At 43.9% G+C, this 26,860-nt stretch overlaps 1 protein-coding gene across 1 annotated transcript in view; it reads left to right on the top strand.

Annotated features, from left to right (window-relative positions):
• Nucleotides 1–354: 354 nt before the first annotated feature.
• The window catches only part of GRXCR1 (glutaredoxin and cysteine rich domain containing 1), a 78,590-nt gene continuing 52,084 nt past the window's right edge, over nt 355–26,860 (top strand). Inside the window, exons 1-2 of the mRNA XM_040420550.1 lie at nt 355–741; nt 8,794–8,799. Of these exons, the coding sequence (XP_040276484.1) occupies nt 355–741; nt 8,794–8,799 (393 nt within the window). The remainder of the gene's footprint in view (nt 742–8,793; nt 8,800–26,860) is intronic.

The following is a 26,860-nucleotide window of genomic DNA, read 5'->3' as shown; positions in this document are numbered from 1 at the left end:
AATGTACAGTATATTGCATCTTTATCTCATGATAAGTAACTAATTTTATTAGTACTTTTCTTGGTAAACATGGCTTCTCTTTATCAGTTCTGCTGTGAAAGTACACTACAGATCTTCCATAATTAATCAGGCATATTCATTTACAGGTTTTAGCTTAAGGGTAACCATAGCACACAGGAATTCATTATTAATAGCACACCTTTCCATACCAGACGTTATTTCCTTATGGGTGCTTTTGTCATTACATGGAGTTTACCTATTGTTAGTGTGACAGCTCGGCAAATGATGTGACACTCCGGGGCCTGGACAATGTAAAGGGTTTTATTTTTTTTTTTTTTATCCATGGATGGACATATGATAAACATGGAGATGAAGGCGGAAGGAGAGAGGCAGCAGAGAAAAGTGAGGTTTAGGATAGCGTCATCTTATAGTGGACGAGTGCTGAAAGAAGTCTACACCGATGGAGACTCATTGGATTCTGAATGTGCCAGCAGCTCAGAGACTGAACAAAACAGCATACCAAGTGAAACAGATGGTCATCATAACGGCTTCTTAGGGTCGGAGTATGATGAAAGCGAAAATGAACCAGACGACTTGCTTGTTTTAGCGAGAGCCACTAAAGACAGAGGATTTGGTACAAAGCGAGTGAATATTCTCAGTAAGAATGGCACAGTGCGAGGAGTCAAGCACAAAGTCAGTGCAGGCCAAGCTTTGTTTGACAATTTGGCAAAGGTTTTCCAGGTAAGGAAAGACAATGATAATTATAGGAACATTAAAAACACATTCATTATTGGTATAGAATAGATCAATTAAGATTCTCAGACATGCACTGTGACTTCAGGTTTTAACGGAGGCCATGAAGCTGTGAGGGATCTGTTGCACAGTGGACACCAGTGATGCCTAATGGGGCCCACTGACTTATGACTGGGTTTTTTGGTCTTCATCGAGGGGTCCATTGTTTTGATGGAAAAGTAGCACTGCGTGTAACTCTATTTTCCTTGTAAAATTCTTTTTATTGACATTTTTTTAGAAAAACAGACAATACAAAATATAATATAATGAATCAAGGGTAGACATATATGTATTGAGTTACACAAATGTAAATTAGATAATATTGAAATCTGTTGTAAGATCTATAGGTAATTTCAATGTTTTAAGAATTCAAAAATAACTTCTATTTTCCCTGTCAAAGACAACAGCACCTCTGACAGAGGCTCTACAGATGAAAGTTGTCTAAGCCATATTTGCTTCTAAGTTTGTGATCTGTGAAAGTTTTTGGAAGTGTCTGACCAGTATAAATCTTAGGCCATAGACAGATATTTGCAGAGTGCCATTTACCCCAAAAGTGGTCACCAAATTGTGGAAATTGGCTCAAAAGGGTCTTCTGAAAGGGTCTCCTTTCTGAATGAGTGCAGTGCAGATGTACAGTAGTAGCCAGATTTCAGTTTTCAGTGACATACACTGGTGCATGTGGCTAAAAATTCACTTTCTGGGGTCATGTATTAAAATTGTAACTATGCAGATGTTGCTGTACTTCATACATTACTCTTCATACATTGTATGCCAGTTTTAAGCATATGTTGAATGGCTGAGGTGCTTTCTCAAAAGAGAAAAAGTATGTCCAGATGATATTCTTTATAGTTGACCCTTAGCAGCAGTAGAAGCTTCTGTATTACTAACCAACCTCCTTGAAGCGGTCTCAAGTCAACTGAGCACATTTGAGTATCTGTATCAGAAGAGGTTTCATGTGTCAGGTTCACCACAGGATAAATGAGCAAGTCTTCCATTTATTGCATGTAACTACCATATACACTACTCACAAAAAGTTGTTGGCTTTTATTTCAATAAATTGGGCTTCTACTTAAATGCCCGACTTTCATGATATAATATCACTGTAGCGTGAACTTTTTACATTTTCCATAAATTTCACCCAAAAGCCAAATATCCCTAACTTTTTGTGAGTAGTGTAGAAACGCAGTTTCTATTCAGTAGTCCTGACCTAGTCTGTGTTTTATCTGTATTTGCTTAGAATGCAAAATTTCTGAGGCAATTACATATTTGATTCTAATCTCTGATAAATGTGCTGCATTCTATGCACTCTCCTTTGACTGGCGGGACAGATTAAGTGCATGTTAGGCCCGGGGCTGTCTACCCAATTCGGCCCCCCTCCATTTTAATTTTAGTTTTTTTTCTGTATAAAGAGGCTGCGGTGCTTCGTAAGCGGCAAAGTCTCTTCCTAGGCCATATGACATCGTTCACATGGTCTAGGTGCAGCTCTGTCCCATCTGAGTGATTGGGTCTGAGCTGTAATACCAAGCACAGTGCTATCAAATGGACAGCGCTGTGCTTGGTAACAAGCAAAGAGGCTGCGGCGCTCACTTTAACATCGCAATCTCCTCAAACAGCTGATTGGTGGGGGTGCAGGAGTCGGACTCCCACCATCTCATAACTCTCTGAGTACAGATGTCATAGATGCTACCTGCAGTCCTATGTAACACCCCACAGTGAATTATTGTGTTATGTGGGGTGTTACATAGGACTGCATGGAACATCTACTACATTATCTGTACACAGAAAGTTATCACAAAATTGTAGTTGCCAAATTTAAAATACATACAATTATGATAAAAAAAAGACTTGGAGGAGAAGATGAGACGCAGGTCACAGTAGTAAGCCAGCTCTACATATAGGGGAATACAGCACCACATACCTGTTACATCCAGTGACATCTCCTGTTATATAGCTCTTCTCTTTCCACTTCTCCTCCGTTTGACCCAGACCACCATGACTAATTCTTTCAGCCACATCTCCTCTCTACAGAGTTTGTTACACAGACACGTTAAATTTCTCATAATTGGGGTCATTTATCAAACTGGTGTAAAGTAGAACTGGCTTAGGTGCCTATAGCAACCAATCAGATTCCACCTTTCATTTTCCAAAGGAGCTGGGAAAAATGAAAGGTGAAATATGTTGCTGTGGGTAACTAACCCAGTTCTACTTTACACCAGTTTGATAAATTACCCCAAAGGTCCCTATAGTGTCTACAGCAATTATAATGTCCCCTAGAGTGCCCCCAGTAATAATAACACCCTATACTGTGCTCCAGGTAATAAAGCCTGTATAGTGTCCCCAAAAATAATGTCCCGTAATAGAAACGCCCCCACACTGCTCCCATATAGTAATTTCCCCCACACTGCTCCCATACAGTAATTTCCCCCACACTGCCCCATACAGTAATTTCCCCCACACTGCTCCATACAGTAATTTCCTAATGCTGCTCCGAATAGTAATTTTCCCCACACTGCTCCATATAGTATTTTCCCCCACACTGCTCCATATAGTAATTTCCCCCACACCGCTTCATACAGTAATTTCCCCACACTGCCCCATATAGTAATTTCCCCCACACTGCCCCCATATAGTAATTTCCCCCACACTGCCCCCATATAGTAATTTCCCCCACGCTGCTCCATACAGTAATTTGCCCCGCACTGCCCCCATATAGTAATTTTCCCAACACTGCCCCCATATAGTAATTTCCCCCACACTGCTCCATACAGTAATTTCTTCCACACTGCCTCCCATGTAGAAATTCCCCCCACAAAGTAATTTGCCCCCCACACTGCCCCATCAAGTAATAACCCCACACACTGCCCCCATTAGATAATTTTGCGCTGACACTGCCATCCATTAAGTAATTTGCCCCTATACTGCCCTTCATTAAGTAATTTGCCCCCCACACTGCCCCCATCAAGTAATAACCCCCCCACACTGCCCCAATTAGATAATTTGCCCTAACACTGCCATCCATTAAATAATTTCCCCCCCACTGCCCCCACAGTATTAATTTCTCCACACTGCCCCCACAGTATTAATTTATCCACACTGCCCTCACAGTATTAATGCCCCCCATTGTAGTAATTTTCCCCCACAGTATTAATTGTCCCCCACACTGCCCCGACAGTATTCATTTCTCCACACTGCCCTCACAGTATTAATTCCCCCCATTGTAGTAATTTCCCCCCACAGTATTAATTGTCCCCCACACTGCCCCCACAGTATTAATTTCCCCCACACTAGTAATTTTCCCCCACGTAGTAGTTTGCCCCCCCACTGTCCCTTCAATAATGTCCCCCAAAGTTGGTTGTTGGCACAAAAAAAAAAAGCTAATACTTACCTGTGTCCCAGTCGGCGCTCACTTGTAGATGGTGCAGGCGCACTGCACACACACGTCAGTGTGCTGCGTCCAGGCGTGGCGCGATGATGTCATCACGCCGCCTGCGCCGGGATTTTACTACTGCACTGGCGGTGGGGCAGGGAACTATGTGCTCAAATACCCCGGCGTAGTTTGTGGGCGTTTGGGTCGGCGTTGGGCCCTCCAGCGATGCCAGGCCCGGGGCTACACACCCGAACACCCCAATTATAATCTGCCACTGTTGACTGGATAGTAATAATTTCTGACCATGATGTAGGACATGGCAGAAGAGTTGCTGTAGGGAGACTGCAGAGCTCTAGCAGCAGTAAAAGAGATTTATAATACATAATTTATATAGGTATATACCTGCAAGGACAGGATGAAGCCTCAGGTGAAGGTCATTTATCAGATTCACTATAACATATGTCAAACTGTCATTGTAAATATTCATGAATGTAAATTCTAGATTTAATTTGACAAATGTCATATACTTAAAAAGCTCCCTGTATCGTAACCAATATTGAGCCATGTAATCGATCTTACCTGAGTAAGGCTGATATCTTCATCTATTGTATCATTGCAGTGCTCAGTAACATACTGTACCTGATATGCATTAGTTGACTTTAGTCGGTTTCTTACTAATGCTTCTTATACTGTACCTTCTGCATAACTGGTTTTAATGAACTTTGGCACAATGAGTCCTTTATAGTTCAAGACCAGGTAAATATAAAAAGTAATTCATACATGTAATGCAGAAATTTCTTTTCCATCAACTTTTTGGTACTGTGCAGGCAAATCAACAGATAATGGCCATAAAAGGACGAATACTCAAAATACCCATCTATGTTCTTCTGGGAAATACAGTTTGGAAATTACTGTATTTTTTTATTTATAAGATGCACCTAAGTTTTAGAAGAGGTAAATCAGAAAAAAATATTTTTTAGCAGACCTCAGATCAGACCCCCATATCAGATCTCAGATTAGACTTCCATATCAGACCTCATATCATACCCTAATATCAGACCTCAGATCAGACCAAAAAATAACTAGGGTAAATGAACTTACCTCTCCAGATGGCGCCTCCACTCTACACATTCAGCCACTCTTCCTGCATTCTCTGCTCCCTGTTCTTCTCCGGGTCCACGATACACTTTGACCTGACATCGTACAGTGTCAGGTCATAGTGTACACACTGCATCCTGATCCTGAAGACCAAAGATTCGTGAGTACAGCCAGCACTAGCAACGTTTCACTCACATGCTTACTGCATACTAGTGAGCTCTTCCATATTGGAAGTTCTCACTAGTATTTGCTTTATTAGACGAACTGCCATTTTTCCCCCTCGTTTGGGGGAAAAAAGTATCTTATAAAGCAAAAAGTATGGTACGAGTCTCTATTAAAAATAATTGTATTTACTTTATTTTTACTTTAGTTAATTATATGATATTGCACGTTTAACCCCTTAAGGACCCAGGACGAGAATGCTCATCCTAAATGGCCGGTACTTTGTCCTGTGGTCTTTCCTGCCCCCATGTGCGGTGTCGCGATCAGCAGCAAGGATCCGGCTGTTACTGACAGGCAGATCCCTGCTGCATCCACCAGCATCTGTGACAACGGCGATGCCGGTGGATTAACCCCTCATATGCCGCGGTCAGTGCTGACCGTGGCATATGGGAGGTTTGCGCTCCCTCTCCTGAGCCGTCGGGTCCCCGTGCTTTGGTGGCGGGGACTCGGTGGTTGCCATGGCAACCCACGCCATTCAAAGGCATTGGGGCCCAGCAGCTATGGAGGCCCATGAGGCCAAGCACCCAGGCTGGGTCTCATAGGCAAACTATCAGTGTATTACACTGGGTAATACACTGATATTCAATGCAGTACAATACAGATGTATTGTGCTGCATTGAAACAGGGATCAGACCCTGTAATGTTAAAGTCCCATAGTGGGACAAAAAAAATAATAATAATAAAAGTAAAATAAAAGTGTTTTTAACAATAAAAAAATTAAAGTTTCAATTAAAAAAAGCCTCTTTCCCATAAAAAGAGACAAAAAACTGTAAATAATAAAATTGTATAAAAAAAAACAAAAAAAACAAGACATATTAGGTATTGCCACATGCGTAACAACCTGCTCTATAAAAATATCACATGATCACAAAAACTGTGCTAAAAAAAGCTTTTTTTTTTTGTCAATTTCCATCCCAAAAAGTAATGAACCCAAAAATAATATGAATAAAACCATCATTTCATCCCGCAAAAAATGAGACCCTAACTAAGACAACTAAGATATGGCTCTCAGAACATGGAGGCACTAAAACATCATTTTTTTGTTTCAAAAATGCTTCTATTGTTTAAAACAAAAATATATTTTAAAGAACAGACCTATTCGGTATAGCTGCATCTGTAACAACCTACTCTATAAAAATATCACATGAGCTAACCCGTCTGGTAAACACCGTAACAAAATAAAAATAAAAAACGTTCCAAAAATCAATTTTTTGTCACCTTACATCACAAAAAGTATAATATCAAATGATTAAAAAGTAGTATGTACCCCAAATTAGTACCAATCAAACAGTCATCTCATTCCGCAAAAAATGAGACCCTACCTAAGACAGTTGCCCAAAAAATAAAAAAGATATGGCTTTCATAAAATGGAGACATAAAAACATAATTGTTTTTTTCAAAAACCAAAATAAATATAAAAAATAGATTAATTAGATATCGCCGTGTCCGTAACAACCTGATCTATAAAAATATCACGTGATTTACTGTAAAAAAAAAAAAAAAACGTGCCAAAAAAAAAGTCGGTAGATAAAATGCTCCGACTCCAACTCCTCAGTTTTTGGTACTTCCGACTCAGACTCCGACTGTATTTAATATGCGAATGTATTTTATACATTCCTTGAAGGAAAGAAAGGCAACATACATGTCATTACCACAGAACTACTGACTAGGAAGCTGCTGCCTTCTCCTTTGTGTGCTGATCTGCTGAAGATAGAGCAGTGGGAGGATCCAGGAAGGGGCAGGGGAAGGGGAATTTATTTTAAAACATGATTTCCCTAGTAGAATCCCATAGTCATGTTTAAAGTTTAAGCTAACAATCTGAGTTTACAAGTTTTTATAGCCTTAGCTGAATGACAGCAGTTTTTCAAATGGTTTACAGCTTCAGTCTTGAACTATTGACTATCCATTCCCTTCACTTATACAAGTGTCTAGTCCTGCAAAAAACATATTTACTTAATCAGTTATCAGTGTGAGGCTAGGTTAACCATGGGCGTTGCGTTCCCTGTAACAGTGGAACACAACACAATGGAAAGTATAAGTATTGCCGCTCCTTAACTGTGCGTTGCGTGCCATATAGTGAAGCATATGAAAAGCATGCTTCTTCATGGTCACTTAACGTGTTCGTTTTGCGGTAACGTGATGCACTGCATGCATTGGCCTTTATTATTACAGTAGAGAAGTACCGTATTTTTCGCAAAAGTGGCGGAAAAATAGCAGTGCGTCTTATGGGGCGAATGCTGCTACCGTCCGGTGAATAGGCTGAGAGGGAGGAGGGGCTGGGGGCCGGCATCTGTTTCTGTAATGGTAGCGGGGCCCGGTGCAGTCACTGTATTCTATTACACCGGGCCCCGCTCACTGTAGTATACCGTAATCATATCTAACTTGTGGGTATTGTTAAAGTATTCCAATCATCTTAAATCTAGCTACTACTTACTACTAACTTCTTGGCAGTCAGGAGGCCGGGTGAGCGCTCGTAGTGTAGCTCACTACGTCACGTGCCTGCTCCGCCCACTTTATGAATGAAGCAGGCACGGGCCCCGCTGCCATTACAGAAACAGATGCCGGCCCCCATTCACTACACAGGGACACTGTTATGGGGGGAATCTGTGGATGACACATAAGATAAGATGCTATATATGTGTCATCCACAGATGCCCCCACAATGATCCCCCATAACAGTGCCATCCACATATGCCCCCATAACAGTGCCATCCACAGATGCCCCCATAACAGTGCTATCCACAGATGCCCCCATAGCAGTGCCATCCACTGACCACCATTAGTTCAAAACCCACCAAAAGCACACGTTTTGGTTCAAAATATTTTTTTTCTTATTTTCCTCCTCAAAAACCTAGGTGCGTCTTATGGGCAGGTGCATCTTATAGGGCGAAAAATACGGTAATTAATTATAACTTTTTGTGAATTGGGACATTTAAACTTGCTTTTTTTTTTATTCCAATTTAAATCTAGTAGGAGTCGGTTCATTTTTTGCTGACTCCGACTCCAGGTACCCAAAATTGCCTCCGACTCCGACTCCTCGACTCCGACTCCACAGCCCTGTATTTTTGTCACCATACGTCACAAAAAGTGTAATACCAAACTAACAAAAAGTAGAATGTACTCCAAAATAGTACCAATCAAACCATCACCTCATGCCACAAAAACTAAGCAACTACATAAGATAATTGCCCCAAAAAAATAATATGGCTTTCAGAAAAAGGAGACACAAAAACATGATTTATTTAAAAAATGTTTTATTATGTAAAACTGAAACAAAATAAAAGTAGGCATATTTGGTATTGTCGTGTCCATAGCAACCTGTTCTATAAAAATAGCACATGATCTAACCTGTCAGGTGAACACTGTAAAAAACTAAAACTAAAAACTGTGCTAGAACAGCCATTTTTTGATTACCTTGCCTTGCAAAAAGCGTAATATAGAGCAATAAAAAGTCATATATACCACAAAATAGTACTAATGAATGTGTCACCTTATCCTATAATTCCCAAAATGGGGTCACTTTTTTGGAGTTTCTACTCTAGGGGTGCATCAGGGGGTCTTTAAATGCCATATGGTGACTTAAAATTATCCCAGTGAAATCTGCCCTCCAAAATCCATATGGCGCTCCTTTCCTTCTGCACCCTGCCGTGTGCCCGTACAGCAGTTTACGACCACATGTGGGGTGTTTTTGTAAACTGCAGAATTGTGGTAATAAATATTGAGTTTTATTTGGCCGTTAACCCTTGATGTGTTACAGGAAAAAATGAATTAAAATGGAAAATTTGCCCAAAAAGTTAAATCTAAAAATGTAATCTCCTTTTTTCTTTAATTCTTGTGGAACACCTAAAGGGTTAAAGAGGACCTTTCACCAGAGGAAAGCCTCTAAACTAACTATACAGAGGTGTAGAGCGGCGCCCAGGGATCCCCCTGCACTTACTGTTATCCCCGGGCGCCGCTCCGTTCGCCCGGTATAGCCTCTGGTATGTAAGAAGTTAGGCTCCACCCAGTTGAGCCTGCTGTGGTCTCCTTCTCCTATGCTGTAGCGCTGGCCAATCGCAGCGCTCAGCTCATAGCCTGGCTATGAGCTGAGCGCTGCCATTGGCCAGCGCTACAGCATAGGAGAAGAAGACGCCGGCAGGATCAAGTGGGTGGAGCCTAACTACTTACATACCGGAGGCTATACCGGGCGAACGGAGCGGCGCCCAGGGATAACAGTAAGTGCAGGGGGATCCCTGGGCGCCGCTCTACACCTCTGTATAGTTAGTTTAGAGGCTTTCCTCTGGTGAAAGGTCCTCTTTAACATAATTTGTAAAATCTGTTTTAAATGACTTGAGGGGTGTTGATTCTACAATAGGGTCATTAATGGGTGGTTTCCACTATGCAAGCCCCACAAAGTGACTTTAGAATTGAATTGATCCTTAAAAAAGTGGGCTTTGGAAATGTTCTTCAAATTTTTTTAAAAATTTGCTTCTAAAATTCTAAGCCTTATAAGATCCTAAAAAATAAAATTACATTTACAAAATGATGCAAACATGAAAGTGGGCATATATATATAGGGAATGTAAAGTAATAACTCTTTTATGATGTATCACTATTAGAGATGAGCGAATCAAAGTTGACAAAGTTGAATTCAATCCGAATTTCAGGAAAAATTTGATTTGCACCGAATCCGAATTTCCTGACGCTACATGGTAACGAGGGATCACTCACAATGCCATGCATGCAGCTGTCACAGCCAGACAGCTGAGAAGCGCTCACAGGAGCTTCTCAGATCCTCCTCCTTGAATTTCTTTGTTTTGGTTTAGTTTCTCATCTCGTTAGTCTATCTCAGCTGTCATGCAGTTAGACTGATCGCTACCCTTTAAGTTCCTCCCCATAATGCAGTAGTGTGCGGCTGATACAACTTCCTGGAGTGTGTGTGCATGCTGTTCCCAGTTCCCAGTTCCCAGTCGTCAGTCGTCATTCGTCTGCAAGATAAGTGCTGTTTATGTATTTATGATTTTGTCTTTTCTGGATCCAGGTGACCCTGACTCCCTCCGTGTCAGTGTAGGGAGCCGGTGGTCGTGTCCCTTCACTATTGTAGGGTCTTCAGGTAATAGATAGCCGAGGAACGTGGATATGCGGCCATCCACCTTTGGGGTGTTCGCATAGGCTGAGCAGTGAGGGAGAGCGGCAGGTCTATTGCTGGGGTCTCCCTTTGTTCCTTAGTTGTGGATCCAGAGAGACATTGTTTATATGGTATTGTCTTGTTTCCTGTACACCATCCGTGACATTATCAGCCGCCAAAACCGTCTCAAGCATGGATCCGGTTTCACTTTTGGCTGAACGCTTTCAGGGTCTTTCTTTGGAGGTAGCTGATCTCCGTAAGACTTTTTCTCAGTTTCAAGTGACCGGTTCAGCTTGCGTTCATGGAGTTTGTGCTGAGCCTAAGATCTCGCTCCCGGATACATTCCCTGGGGGTAGTGAGAATTTTGTGCGTTTTAGAGAGGCTTGCAAACTCCATTTTCGCCTTCTTCCCCATTCTTCTGGTGATGAAGAACGGAGGGTGGGGATCATTATATCGCTGCTCAGGGGTAACGCTCAGTCCTGGGCCTTTTCGCTGCCGGAGGGGGCACGGCCCCTTCGTTCAGTGGATGAATTCTTTTTAGCCCTGGGTCAGATATATGATGATCCGGATCATATTGCTCTGGCTGAGTCTAGACTACGTCTGTTATGCCAGGGTAAACAATCCGCAGAGATATACTGTTCAGAATTTCGGAGATGGGCAGCAGATACGGGTTGGAATGATGCTGCACTCCGAAGTCAATTTTGCTATGGTCTTTCAGAGGGATTGAAAGATGCATTTGCCTTTCATGAAAGACCTACCTCCTTGGATTCTGCTATGTCTCAGGCTGTTCGTATTGACAGGCGTCTTAGAGAGAGAAGAGAGATCTCTCCTTCCTGTCATACTCAGTCCCGGGACAGTGCAGCGGTCTCATTCTGTGCACAGGGGTCTCAGTCGCTGTCAGCCCCTTCTGAGCAGGAGTCCATGCAGCTGGGGTTGATTGCCTCTGACAATAGAAGATTCAGCCCGCAGGGGAGGGTTTGTTTTTGTTGTGGAGGTATAAATCATCTGGCAAATGTTTGTCCCTCTAGGAGATTCAGGCAGTTTTCTGGGAGTAATAAAGAGACAAAAAGAAAAAAATCTCAGGGTTGAGGCGGAAATTGAAGGTTTTCCGTTTGCTTGTAGTTCCCGTTTTGTCTTGCCTGCTAAGGTGGCGCTAGAGAGCAAGAGCATTTTTTGTGAGATTTTTGTGGATAGTGGAGCAGCTGTCAACCTCATTGATAATCAATTTGCAATAACTCATGGTTTCCAGGTATGCACTTTGGGAAAGGATATTCCTGTTTTTGCTATTGATTCAGCTCCACTTTCTCAGAAATCATTAAAGGGCATAGTTCACAATATCCGTTTAATTGTGAGTGATGCTCATGTTGAGGATGTGTCATGTTTCGTCCTTAGCGGTTTGCCTACTCCTCTAGTGTTGGGGCTACCCTGGCTCACTAAACATAACCCCACCATTGATTGGCAAGCGAGGCAAATAAATGGTTGGAGTAACTTTTGCAGAGAGAATTGCCTCATAACATCTGTTTCTGAGGTTTCTACTAAGACTGTACCACCTTTCCTCTTGGAATTTTTGGATGTCTTCTCTGAGAGTGGAGTTCAGGTTTTGCCTCCGCACAGGGAGTATGATTGCCCTATTAATCTCATCCCAGGCGCCAAGCTGCCTAAATCTCGTTTATACAATCTCTCCCAACCTGAGAGGGTCGCTATGCGGGCTTATATCTCTGAGAGTCTGAGAAAAGGACACATACGACCCTCGAAGTCACCTGTTGCCGCTGGTTTTTTCTTTGTTAAGAAAAAAGATGGTTCTTTAAGACCTTGTCTGGATTTCAGGGAGCTGAACAGTATCACTATTCGTGACCCTTATCCGCTTCCTCTGATCCCGGACCTGTTCAACCAGGTTGTTGGGGCTAAAGTCTTTTCCAAATTAGACCTAAGAGGGGCATACAACCTGGTTAGGGTCAGAGAAGGAGACGAATGGAAGACGGCTTTCAATACCCCTGAGGGCCATTTTGAGAATTTGGTTATGCCTTTTGGTTTGATGAATGCCCCAGCCGTTTTTCAGCATTTCGTCAACAGCATTTTTTATCATTTAATGGGAAAATTTGTATTAGTGTATTTGGATGACATTTTGATTTTTTTCTCCTGATTTCAAGACTCATAAGGAACACTTACGTCAGGTCTTGCTCATCCTGCGGGAGAATAAATTATACGCGAAACTGGAAAAATGTGTGTTTGCGGTTCCAGAAATCCAATTTCTGGGGTTTCTTGTCTCCGCTTCTGGTTTTCGCATGGACCCCGGGAAGGTCCGCGCTGTGCTTGAGTGGGAGCTTCCTGAGAATCAGAAGGCGCTGATGCGTTTTTTGGGCTTTGCCAATTATTACAGGAAATTTATTTTGAATTATTCCTCTGTTGTTAAACCACTCACTGATATGACCAGAAAGGGGGTAGATTTTTCCTCCTGGTCGGTAGAGGCGCGTAAGGCCTTTTCTAATATCAAGGAGAGTTTTGCTTCCGCTCCCATCCTAGTACAACCTGATATTTCGTTACCCTTCATAGTTGAGGTTGATGCTTCTGAGGTAGGGGTGGGTGCGGTCTTGTCTCAGGGTTCCTCTCCTGCCAAATGGCAACCGTGTGCCTTTTTCTCAAAGAAACTCTCCTCCGCAGAGAGAAATTATGATGTGGGAGATAGGGAATTGTTGGCCATCAAGTTGGCTTTTGAGGAATGGCGCCATTGGCTAGAGGGAGCCAGACACCCTATTACCGTGTTTACTGACCATAAAAATCTGGCCTACTTGGAGTCAGCCAAGCGTCTGAACCCGAGACAGGCCAGATGGTCTTTGTTCTTTTCAAGGTTTAATTTTGTTGTTACGTTCCGCCCTGGGGTTAAGAATGTGAAGGCAGATGCCCTGTCACGTTGTTTTCCGGGAGGTGGGAATTTTGAAGACCCGGGTCCCATTTTGGCTGAAGGTGTGGTGGTCTCTGCTCTTTTTCCTGAATTGGAGGCAGAGGTGCAGGCAGCCCAGTCAGAAGCTCCTGATCTTTGTCCTCCTGGGAGGTTGTTTGTGCCTCTCGCTTTGAGACACAAGATTTTTAAAGAACACCACGACACGGTCCTTGCTGGGCACCCGGGGGCATGAGCCACACTGGATCTCATCGCTCGGAGATTCTGGTGGCCTGCGCTTCGTAAGTCGGTTGAGGGTTTTGTGGCAGCTTGCGAGACTTGCGCTCGTGCCAAGGTCCCTCATTCACGGCCATCAGGTCCTCTCCTTCCTTTGCCCATTCCTTCCCGTCCTTGGACACATCTGTCCATGGACTTCATAACGGACTTGCCTCGTTCCTCGGGGAAGTCTGTGATTCTGGTGGTGGTGGACCGTTTTAGCAAAATGGTGCATTTTATCCCTTTTCCTGGTTTGCCCAATGCTAAGACGCTGGCGCAGGCATTTATTGACCACATTGTCAAATTGCATGGGATTCCTTCAGACATAGTCTCTGATAGGGGCACGCAGTTTGTTTCCAGATTCTGGAAGGCTTTCTGTTCTCGCTTGGGGGTTCGGTTGTCATTCTCTTCTGCTTTCCATCCGCAGTCGAATGGCCAGACAGAGCGCGTCAATCAGAATCTGGAGACATATCTGCGCTGTTTTGTGGCGGAGAATCAGGAGGATTGGTGTTCTTTTTTGTCCCTTGCTGAGTTTTCTTTAAATAACCGTCGTCAGGAGTCCTCTGATAAGTCACCATTTTTTGGTGCATATGGGTTCCATCCGCAGTTTGGGACTTTCTCGGGAGAGGGCTCTTCTGGTTTGCCTGATGAGGACAGATTCTCCTCGTCTTTGTCATCTATTTGGCAAAAGATTCAGGATAATCTAAAGAGCATGAGTGAGAGATATAAGCGTGTGGCGGATAAGAGACGTGTGCCTGGTCCGGACCTGAATGTTGGTGATCTGGTGTGGTTGTCTACCAAGAATATCAAATTGAAGGTTCCCTCCTGGAAGTTGGGTCCTAGGTTTATTGGGCCTTACAAGATCCTGTCTGTCATCAATCCTGTTGCCTACCGTCTTGATCTTCCTCAGACTTGGAAGATCCATAATGTTTTTCATAAGTCCTTATTGAAACCTTATGTTCAACCTATTGTACCCTCGCCTTTGCCTCCTCCTCCGATTATGGTTGATGGAAATCTTGAATTTCAGGTCTCTAGGATTGTGGATTCTCTTCTTGTCCGCGGTTCCCTCCAGTACCTCGTTCATTGGGAGGGTTATGGTCCTGAGGAGAGGATGTGGGTCCCAGTGACGGACATTAAGGCCTCTCGTCTCATCAGGGCTTTCCATAGGTCCCATCCTGAGAAGGTGGGCCCTGAGTGTCCGGAGTCCACTCCTAGAGGGAGGGGTACTGTCACAGCCAGACAGCTGAGAAGCGCTCACAGGAGCTTCTCAGATCCTCCTCCTTGAATTTCTTTGTTTTGGTTTAGTTTCTCATCTCGTTAGTCTATCTCAGCTGTCATGCAGTTAGACTGATCGCTACCCTTTAAGTTCCTCCCCATAATGCAGTAGTGTGCGGCTGATACAACTTCCTGGAGTGTGTGTGCATGCTGTTCCCAGTTCCCAGTTCCCTGTTCCCAGTCGTCAGTCGTCATTCGTCTGCAAGATAAGTGCTGTTTATGTATTTATGATTTTGTCTTTTCTGGATCCAGGTGACCCTGACTCCCTCCGTGTCAGTGTAGGGAGCCGGTGGTCGTGTCCCTTCACTATTGTAGGGTCTTCAGGTAATAGATAGCCGAGGAACGTGGATATGCGGCCATCCACCTTTGGGGTGTTCGCATAGGCTGAGCAGTGAGGGAGAGCGGCAGGTCTATTGCAGGGGTCTCCCTTTGTTCCTTAGTTGTGGATCCAGAGAGACATTGTTTATATGGTATTGTCTTGTTTCCTGTACACCATCCGTGACAGCAGCCTATCAGCAGACAGCCAGCCCAGTGCAGGGAGAGACGTTAGCAGGCGCTAGGGAAAGTGTTAGGATAGACTTGAAAACTTTTTTTTTTTTGCTGAATAGAAGTTCAGGGAAAGACCATTAGAAGTTTAGGGAAAGGATAGGGAGGAATTATAACACACTATAAAAGGAGAACAGGGTCCAATAGGGGAATGTACAGCCTGTGTATTAGGAACAATCCTATTACACCTCGCTGCACTGACTGGGGATCCAAATTGCCATTATACTGCTGCTGCAATGGATGATACCTCTGTAATTCCAGAAAACCTTGCTTGTTATTGGGGTGCAAGTGCTGTGTGATACAGCCATTAACAGGGTGTATTACTAGGAAATATTTATACGTCTTATTAGCCCTTGTGCGGTGCAGTTATATGTTCTAAAACCTTTTTTGGGTGTATTAGTGGGAAAAAAGGGGCTTATTATCTGTTGTGTGGTGAAGTGAGAAAATTACATCCTTTTTTGGGGTGTATTAGTGGAAAAAAATAAGGGTTTATTTGCTGTTCAGCTGTGTAGTTATATGTTCTAATGCCTTTTTTGGCATGTATTAGTGGGAAAAAAAAGTGGCAAATTAGCCGTTGTGTGGTGAAGTGAAAAAATTACAGCCTTTTTTCGGGTGTATTAATTTCCTATTTATTTATTTGATTAACAGTATATCAGACAGGCCCTGCACAGGAGAGGGGCAGAGGCCTAAATGTTTCTGGCGCAGGCACAGGTCGCAGCAGAGTAAGGGGGTGTGGTAGCAGCGGTCGTGTCTTGACCAGCAACCCAGCGGTCCTTGAATGGTTGACTTGGTGGTTCACTTCAGCCCAAGTGACATCTGAAACCCCCAGCCAAGAGTCGGTGGGTTCGTCAGACAACCCTTAGTTGGCATGGCACGGGAGCAGGCGCTGTGCCCTCACCTGTCCTCAACCTGCCTCTGTCCTTTTCTGTTCCCTCAGCCAGAGAAGTATTATATGCTGTGGGCTCAGCCCCACTATACAGCGATGACAAGCTACTAGAGGACAGTCAGCATCTACTGGCCAGCCAAGATGTGGAGGAGACATCTCCTGCTTCCTTCGGTAGGCGGGCAAGTAGTGATGGGGAGAGTGCCGTGGGAGCTGGTGTTGCGAGCAGTCAGGCTCCTGACTCAGAGACCGTTGAGGAGGACATCAGTGATGTGCAGACAATACTTGATGATGATGATGTAGCTGATCGCACTTAGGAGCTGAGTGAATAAGGGGCTTCATTATCATTGGGAGAAGAGGGTGGCAGCTTGCCCGTGAGGCAGCGGCAGAGCCAGCAAGTAGGTAGCATGGCCAGGTGTCAGCAGGGTGGCAGCATTGGGAGGTCGAGAGCCAAACGTGCCCGGAAAGTAGTGATGCAGGGGTTCACGGAGGCAGCACCGGTAGCAGTCAATCAGTGCAGAGTGTTGGGGGTAAAATCACCTACTCGGCAGTGTGGGGCAGTTTTTTGTTAAGGCACCGGGAGGAAGTGAACATGGCCATTTTTCCAAATCTGTGGGCAGAAGGTGAAGCATGGCCAATATTGGCACCACTGCCCTGCTTCAACATATGCAGCATCACCATAAAGTGGCCTGGGAGAACCATGGCTCCAATGTGGTGGTCCAGCCTGCCACAGCAACCAGTAGCATGCACCCTATTTCAGGCAAGGTGTCCATCCTTCCCATCATCTACCGGTCCTGATGCTCCTGCTCCTCGCCCTCCTACTCCTCGTCAGTCATTCCGTCAGCAATCGATCACCGAAGCGATTTCCAAGAGACAACAGTATGCTTGCACTCATCCAACACCGCAGAAGCTGAACGTGCTCCTGGCCAAGTTGCTGGTGCTGCAGTCCCTCCCTTTCCAAGTGGTGGACTCTGCACCTTTCAGAGAACTGATGGCTTGTGCCGAGCTGAGGTGGAGAGTCCCAAGCAGTACCAGCCCTGCACACACATGTAGGACAGAAGGTGGTCCAGTCCTTGAGCCTGTCGGTGTCTGCCAAATTGCACGGCAGCGCCGATGTGTGGAGCTGTAACTACGGTCAAGGACAATATCTGTCCTTTACGGCCCACTGGGTAAATGTGGTTCCTGCCCAGCCAAACCAGCAACTTGGCCAGGTGACGCCGATTCCGCCTCCACGTTCTCACGCCATTGGTCCTGCGACAATGTCCGCCTCTGCCTCCTCATCCTCCACTGCAGGGACAATTTACAGTGCCCCACCAGCATACCACATGTGCAGGGTACGGCGGTGTCACACTGTTCTGCACCTAGTTTGCCTGGGCAAACAGAGTTACACAAGGGAGGAACTGCTCCACGTCCTTCATCAAGAAATCGAATCCTGGCTTTCTCCCCGACAACTCAAAATCGGAACCATGGTCACAGACAACGGGAAGAACATGGTGTCGGCGCTGCGTCAAGGAGGGTTGAGCCATGCTCACTGTTCAATCTGGTTGACAAGCGTTTCCTGAAGTCTTCCGCCCATCTGCAAGACATCTTAAAAATGGCCAGGAAACTTTGCATGCACTTCAGCCACTCGTATACTGCAAAGCACAACCTCCTTGAGCTGCAGCAGCAGAACAGCATCCCCCAACATAGGCTGATATGCGATGTTTCCACCCGTTGGAATTCCACCCTCCATATGTTGGACCAACTATACAAACAGAGAAACGCCATAAATGATTTCTTGATGATAAAGGCGGACAGAGGTACTCCCCTGTGTAACTTCAATGTTAGCCAGTGGCAGCTCATGCGTGACACCTGCTGTTTGCTTGTGCCCTTTGAGAAGGCCACTTTATTTGTCAGTCGCCAGGACTACGGGATGAACAACGTCATTCCACTGAGCAGGAGCAGCCAGAGGAGCAAGAGGAAGAGGAGGCAGAGGACCCAGACACACTGCGGCAGTATGCAGTGTAGATGGAGGCAGGGAGTCCCTCTGAGTCACTTGCGCAAATGGCCCGATGCATGCTCAGTTGCTTGCGTAGTGACAGCCGAATTGTCACCATTCGGCAGAAGGATGACTACTGGCTCTCCACCATGTTAGATCCTAACTACCGGTCCAAAATGGGGGCTTTTTTACACCCGCTGAGAGGGAGAACAAACTGAACTACTATCGAGACATCCTATGTAGTCAGTTGGCCGCTGCCTATCTGCGCCATTGTCCGTACTCTCGCAGGTCTGACCGGGGGGCCCCTCTGCACTTACATTCCACTGCCATGGCTGCTGGGGAGGGGTGGGGGGCCATAGTTACTCCAAGGAGAACTCGCCTGTCCACCAAAAATGTGGAGAGACTGACCTTTGTCAAGATGGATCAGGCGTGGATCAGCCAGGATTTCCATCCACCAATGCCTGATGCATTAGACTAGATCATCCACCGTTCCACACCAACAATTTGACAAAAGAGACTGGTTTCTTCTGGCTACCTGCCTCAGCTACTATTCTGATGCCAAGTGCTCCTTCTTTCACCCACCATCTTAAACTGGTACTGTTATGGCCACCCACCTCCCCACTCTGTCACTGGTTCACTCTGTAGTCTCCTGATGCTGCTGCCACCTCACCGCTCAGGTCTCCTCATGCTGCTGCTGCCACCTCCACACTCTGTCATTGTGCCACTCTGTGGCCTCCTCATGCTGCTTCTGCCACCTCCACACTTTGTCACCTTGCCACTCCGTGGCCTCCTCATGCTGCTGCTAACTTAACACTATGTCACTGGGCCACCTTAACACTATGTCACTGTGGCCACCTCATACTGCTGCTGCTGCCACCTCCACACTACGGATGTAGCAGGGTTAACACACATGCTTTATGAGACATGGTATCTAAACTAAATGCAACTAAATGCGTTAAAGCAAACCTTTCACCTGGATTTCACTTAATAAACTATCAAAAGTACCTTATAGATCATCCTCATTGTGTTAGCACACGGTCTTGTCCTGCTTTTCTGGCATGTATATGCATGGAAAAATCGCTTTATAAAGTACTCTTCTCCAGCTCCACAAGTCACGGTAGAATTCAAGGGGGTAGCCCTTCCCTCACTCCAGGCTGTAACTCCCCTGCCCTAACCCCGCCTCTATGCAGTCTAATTGACACCCGGCTCAGCCGCCGGGAACGCACTTGTACAGGCGGCGCATGCGCCGTCGGACTCAAGTGCGATCCTGTAACTGAAACGCGCGTGAGGAAGAGAAGACAGGCAGGCATCGGGGACGGCGCATGCGCGATTCAGTTACAGGATCGCGCTTGAGTCCGACGGCGCATGCGCCACCTGTACAAGCGCGGTCCCGGCGACTGAGCCGGGTGTCAATTAGACTGCATAGAGGCGGGGTTAGGGCAGGGGAGTTACAGCCTGGAGTTAGGGAAGGGCTACCCCCTTGACTTCTACCATGACTTGTGGAGCTGGAGAAGAGTACTTTATAAAGCGATTTTTCCATGCATATACATGCCAGAAAAGCGGGACAAGACCGTGTGCTAACACAATGAGGATGATCTATAAGGTACTTTTGATAGTTTATTAAGTGAAATCCAGGTGAAAGGTTTGCTTTAAGCAATTGCTTTTCAATGGCTTTTGTTTCAAGATAACGCGATGAGTTAAGAAATTTGAGATAAGAGTGTGTGTGTTACCCCTGCTACATATGTATGTCACTTTGCCAGTCTGTAGCCTTCTCATGCTGCTGCTGCTGCCACCTCCACACTATGTCACCTTTCCAGTCTGTGGCCTCCTCATGCTGCTGCTAAATCAACACTGTGTCACTGGGCCACTCTTTGGCCTCCTCATGCTGCTGCCACCTCCACAATATGTCACCTTGCCACTCTGTGGTCTCTGCATGCTGCTGCTAAATCAACACTATGTCACTGGGCCACTCTGTGGCCTCCTCATGCTGCTGCTAACTCAACACTATGTCACTGGGCCACTCTGTGGCTTCCTCATGCTGCTGCTGTTGCCACCTCCACACTATGTCACCTTTTCACTCTGTGGTCCCCTTATGCTGCTGCTAACTCAACACTATGTCACTGAGCCACTCTGTGGCCTCTTCATGCTGCAGCTGCTGCCACCTCCACACTACAGTATGTCACCTTGCCAGTCTGTGGCCTCCTCATGCTGCTGCTAAATCAACACTATGTCACTGGGACACTCTGTGGCCTTCCCATGCTGCTGCTAAATCAACACTATGTCACTAGGCCACTCTGTGGCCTCCTCATGCTGCTGCTGCTGAGGAAAAAAATTTAATGGCACCCCCCCCTTTTCAGCCTTCTTTCATCCCTGCAAAGTTTGTTACACAGACATCTTAGGTTCCTCACTTTTCCATCATCACCACCCGGTGCCCCAATATTGTTATCCTGATGCTACCCCCAATACTGTGCCCTCTGCTGTGCTCCCCATGTCCCCAAATACTGTACTGATGAAATAACAGTGCCATAAAGATAGTCCCCCCATAGTAATAGTGCTCCCAGCCAGACTGCCCTCAATAGTAATAGTGCCCCTACAGTACCCCAATAGCAGGAATTCTCCCCAAGAGTGTCCACATTAGTAGCAATGCTCTCTTTAATTGCTCAATAATAACACTCCCACTGTACCCCCAGTGTTAATAATGCTCCCATTGGGTTTTTAGTAGAAATTAGGCACCTATGGCATCCCCAGTAGTTATAATGCCCCCTCTAATAGCGCCAAGTATTTATAATGTCACTTATAGTAGACCCAGCATTTACATGTCCCTGCTGCAGTGCTCCCTGTAGTTATAAAGACCCCTGTAGTGCCTCCTGTATTACAATGCCCTATGTCGTGGTACGGCCTATATTGTAGTGCCCCCAGTATTATAATGGCCCCTGTAGTGCTAGTATGTATAATGCGATCACCACACTGTAGCCCCACTGTACTATAATGATCCCCTGTAGTGCTAGTATGTATAATGCTCTCGCTCCCCTGTAGTATAAAGCCATAATACCCCTCTGTAGTATAATGTGCCCCCTGTAGTATAATGCGCCTTTGTAGTACAATGCCCCCGTACTCCTCCTTTAGTATAATGCACCCCTTTAGTTCCCCGTATTATAATGCACACTGTAGTATAATGCGCCTCTGTAGTATATAGCTCCCCTGTAGTATAATGCACCACTGCAGTCCTATTGTAGTATAATGCCTTAATGCCCCTTGTATTACCCTGCAGTATAATGCCATAAAACCCCCTATAGTATACTTTCCTCCTGTATCATAATGTGGCACTTTGGTCCCCACATAGTATAATACACCCCTGTGGTCCCCCCATAGTATAATGTGCCCCTGTAGCTCTCTCATAGTATAATGCGTCACTGTAGTCCTCCTCTAGTATACTGGGGTCCTGTATTCTCCCTATAGTAAAATGTTCCCCTGTAGTCTCCCAGATGGGATGAGGTTTATGCTGCAATGCAGTGTTTTTCTTTGTCCAAGCATAACACTTCTCATTTAAACTAAAACATTTTCTCTTGGTCTCAGCCTTCCACAAAACATTGTTCCAATAGCCTTCTGGCATGTCCTGGTGATCTTTAGCAGACTGTAGACAGGCAGCAATTTTCTTTTTTTTGGAAAGCAGCGGCTTTCTTCTTGCAATCCTGCCATGCACATTATTGTTGTTTAGTGTTGTCCTTATCAGTGATGAGCGGCAGGGGCAATATTTCGCGGATATTTGGGCAAATATTCATCCTATATTCGAGAATTCGTGATCTCCAGTCATTATTTTCTTGATTGCGGAAATCGCAAACACAAAATTTGCGATACGAAAATTCGCAACCAACACTACTCCTAAAGTCAAAGATATTGCAGCCTTCTCATTGGCCCACAAGCAAGAAAAAGTGAGGGATCATGGGTACTGATGAAAAAAATCTAGAATATTCGAAGTGCCAATATTCACGATAAAAATTTGCGATTAGAATATTCGCGATCAACACTACTTCTTATGGCGGACTAATGAACATAAACATTAGCTAATGTGAGAAAGGTCTTTAATTGCTTAGAGGTTACTTTGTGACCTCACAGACTATTGTACAACTTGTAATATGTTTAGAAAGACCAGCACTCCGTTTTGCTGAGCTGAAAACTTCTTTATTCGTCACCCATGTGACGCACGTTTCGGCATAAGGTTTGCCTTTATCAAATACAGGTGATGATAGCTCAATACAACACATGCAATGCACCATTTAAATACACCTTTTGAAATACCCGCCCCTCATCATGTGAGCGGTCATGTGGCTGTAATTGAAGGCATACGCCCCCAGCCACATGACCAGTCACCTGATCACGGCATCATGTTGCTATGTAACTCAGTATAAACAAAACTCAATCAATGGAAAGAAAATAGGATACGGCAGAGTATGTATCTATATTCATACCATACTACAGCGTCTGAGTTATCAATGATCAATTATAGAACCAAATACAAACAAACATATTATAATATACATATATTCTTTTAAGTGAAACTGCTCAGTGAATATTCTTTATTGAGAACTTTGGGGGCAAGCGTCTCGAGCCGATGGATCCAATATGCTTCACGCTGGTGAAGCATCTGGATGCGGTTTCCTCCACGTCTTGGTAGGGTCACTTCCTCTATAATTTGGAAACGTAATTGTGAGATATGATGTTTTTTCTCAATGAAGTGTTGAGGGATAGGCAGCAAAATATTTTCTTTCCTGATTGTGGATTTGTGTTTTCCCACTCTATCTTTGATACGCATTGTTGTTTCTCCAACATAGCACAACCCACACGGACATTTTAGTAAGTAGATAACAAAGCTACTGTCACAAGTAAAGTGACCCCGTACTGGGATTTGTTGTCCTGTGTGTGGGTGTGATATGTTGGAGCCCTTAATGACATTGGAGCAATGAACACAGTTCAGACAGGGAAATGTTCCCTTTCTGACTGTGGAGAAAGTGAGCTGTCACAATGACGTCCTGTCACTACCTATGTCCGCCCGGATGATCTTATCTCTAATATTTTGATTACGTTTATAACACATCATAGGTAACTCCCTATATTCCTGAATTGTTGGGTATGATCTTTGTAAAATATGCCAGTGTTTATTGGCAATTGCTCTTACTCGATCCATCCAGGGGTGATATTTAACAATAAGCGGTATTCTCTGTGTTTTTATCATCTTTTTTTGTGTTATTGTGGGATTTTCTACCTTATGCCTTTGTTCATCTAACAGCTTAGATGGATAACCTCTGTTGACAAATTTTTGTGTCATTTCCTGCATCCTCAAACTACGTGTATCAGGATCCGTTACAATGTTGGCCACTCTTTTAAACTGTGAAAAGGGGAGTGATTTTTTTACAGCTGCAGGATGATTGCTGTGAAATGCTAATAAGCTATTTCTGTCAGTCTCTTTGACATATAGATCAGTTGTAATCCTGTTATTAGTACCCCTAATTACCCATGTGTCAAGGAAAGAAACACGGTGTGAATCTTGATGCAGTGGAAATTTTAGTTCAGGTCTTATGCTGTTAATGTGATCTATAAAAGACACAAGGGTCTCAGTGCCGCACCGCCATACGCAAAAAATATCGTCGATAAAATGTTTCCAAAATATACAATGATTTTGATATAGCACATTTGGGTAGATATACTCTCTCTCAAAATGTGCCATATAACAATTTGCGTAAGGCGGTGCGGCATTGGACCCCATCGCGGTCCCACACCGCTGCTGGAAAAATGTGTCTTGAAATAAGAAGTAGTTACGCCGTAAAACAATAGAAAGTAGAGACAGAAAAAAATCCTTTTCAGCCTGTGTGTATGTGCTCTCATCCAATAATGCACGGACGGCCAATAGGCCTTTTTCATGAGTGATAGGCTACATACATCCAGGGTGACTAGGATACAATCCTGCGACAGCTCAATCTCACTTATTGTCTCCAAGAAATGTTGTGTGTCCCTTAAGTATGAGGGAGCTTTTTTAGTAAGAGGGGTCAACACTTTATCCAGGAAAATTGCAGGGGGAGAAAGGATTGAATCTGTGGCTGCAACTATTGGGCGTCCTGGGGGCCGCTCCAAGGATTTATGCACCTTGGGGAGTGTATAGAATACGGGTGTTACAGGGTGTTGGTTGATTAAAAATTCTGCTAATTTCTTATCAATAATATTCTGTTTTAAATAATTATCAACCAAGACCTGTAATTCCCGTTTTATTGCCCAAACCGGATCTCCCTGCAATATTTCATAAACAGTTTGATCAGACAGTTGTCCCAATATTTCCTTAATATAGTAATCCTTGTCTAAAGCTGTTAGATGAACAAAGGCATAAGGTAGAAAATCCCACAATAACACAAAAAAAGATGATAAAAACACAGAGAATACCGCTTATTGTTAAATATCACCCCTGGATGGATCGCGTAAGAGCAATTGCCAATAAACACTGGCATATTTTACAAAGATCATACCCAACAATTCAGGAATATAGGGAGTTACCTATGATGTGTTATAAACGTAATCAAAATATTAGAGATAAGATCATCCGGGCGGACATAGGTAGTGACAGGACGTCATTGTGACAGCTCACTTTCTCCACAGTCAGAAAGGGAACATTTCCCTGTCTGAACTGTGTTCATTGCTCCAATGTCATTAAGGGCTCCAACATATCACACCCATATTCTTTACGATAAGAGCAGTGAGACTATGGAACTCTCTGCCTGAGGAGGTGGTGATGGTGAGTACAATAAAGGAATTCAAGAGGGGCCTGGATGTGTTTCTGGAGCGTAATAATATTACAGGCTATAGCTACTAGAGAGGGGTCGTTGATCCAGGGAGTTATTCTGACTGCATGATTGGAGTCGGGAAGGAATTTTTTATTCCCCTAAAGTGGAGAAAATTGGCTTCTACCTCACAGGGTTTTTGCCTTCCCCTGGATCAACTTGCTGGATAACAGGCCGAAATGGATGGACAATTCTGAAGGGTTCTCAAACTTTTAAGCACCACTATACATGCCAATAAAAAAAAAATATCTATCGACTTTATAGCATTTTCTTAAAATATATTTTTAATATTATATTTATGTTTTTAATTGTTACAGACAAGGTAAAAATATTCATTACAGTAATTAGAATGATAGTAGTATTTTAGTCCCAATATACATCTATCGGTGTCTTCAAAGGGTCCTTTAAAATGAAAGAGTAATAGCTCAATATAAGTAGAAGTAGTAGAAAATTCGGGCCCGCAAAATTAGTAGAAAATATTGGACAAAGGACGGAAATTAGGGCAGATAAATTTACATTGTCCTAAGGCCTTCGTCAGATAAACTATTCTTCCTAGGTGTTTGATGCCTTTTTCTGGATGCACACAGCTCACAGTAAAATGTGATATGTTTAATACCAATAACGTCTCTAGACACAAAGACAAGTCACAACCACTTTTACTTTTGAGTACTTGAGATAAAATAGAGAACTGTATTGGATTACAGCCATGAACAATATGATCTGACAGGAGACAGACATAAATTGCTAATAGTCTACTGGTGATGCAGCTTTTTTAGTAACTATAACATAATTTCATAGAAATATTCTGATCTGCAAGGTAGATAATAAGCAACATTATACAAGTATATGTAAAGGATGAAATGGAGGAATAGATATAGCATATTAAGGTAAAAACTAGAAACTGCTGTAATAAAGGCCATGCTCATTTATTTTATGGACTACGGTGGATTTCTATTTAGAAACAATGGAAGATAGCATACACATGGTTTTCCCAATGGATTTCTACGCGAAATACATGCTAAAATCCACTTGAAATATTAGTTGTGTGAACATGCCACTAAATTTTGTTCAGCTATTGGCTTAAAATCCAGCATATATTTCTGCAGCTGACCATCAGATTTTTACTGTGGATTTGCTGCCGACACGCATGAGTATGGGGTACATTTACTATAGTGTCTGCGTCTTGTTCATCTAATTCTTATTTTGAGACTAATTTTGGAGTTGTCTTTGTTTTGTGCCTTATTTCCGATGTATTTATGTTGGTGAGGTGAGCCTTTTATTGGGCATGAATACGGTGCATAAACAGTCTTATTTCTACTCCACTCCTGACCACCCACTAGAGGGAGCTTTATTATAAGCCTTTGTATCCATTTTTAAAAGTTCCCAGCGTTGATTAAAAACATTAAAGCTCTCTTTAATATAATGATGTGTTTCCTACTGTATATATGAAATTGTGCCCTGAAATGCATGGCATAAAATGGATTGCTTATGCACATGGTCAATGTTTTCCCCACTGTTTCCTTTCACTATTTGCTATACGTCAATCAATTTTAATTTTGCATTGGTTAGACCAGTGGTGCCCAACTATTTTTCGTCCGAGGGCCACACTAG

Source organism: Bufo bufo, chromosome 2 (assembly GCF_905171765.1).
Source record: "Bufo bufo chromosome 2, aBufBuf1.1, whole genome shotgun sequence".
NCBI lineage: Eukaryota > Metazoa > Chordata > Amphibia > Anura > Bufonidae > Bufo > Bufo bufo.
This window is presented reverse-complemented; position numbering and strand designations above follow the sequence as displayed.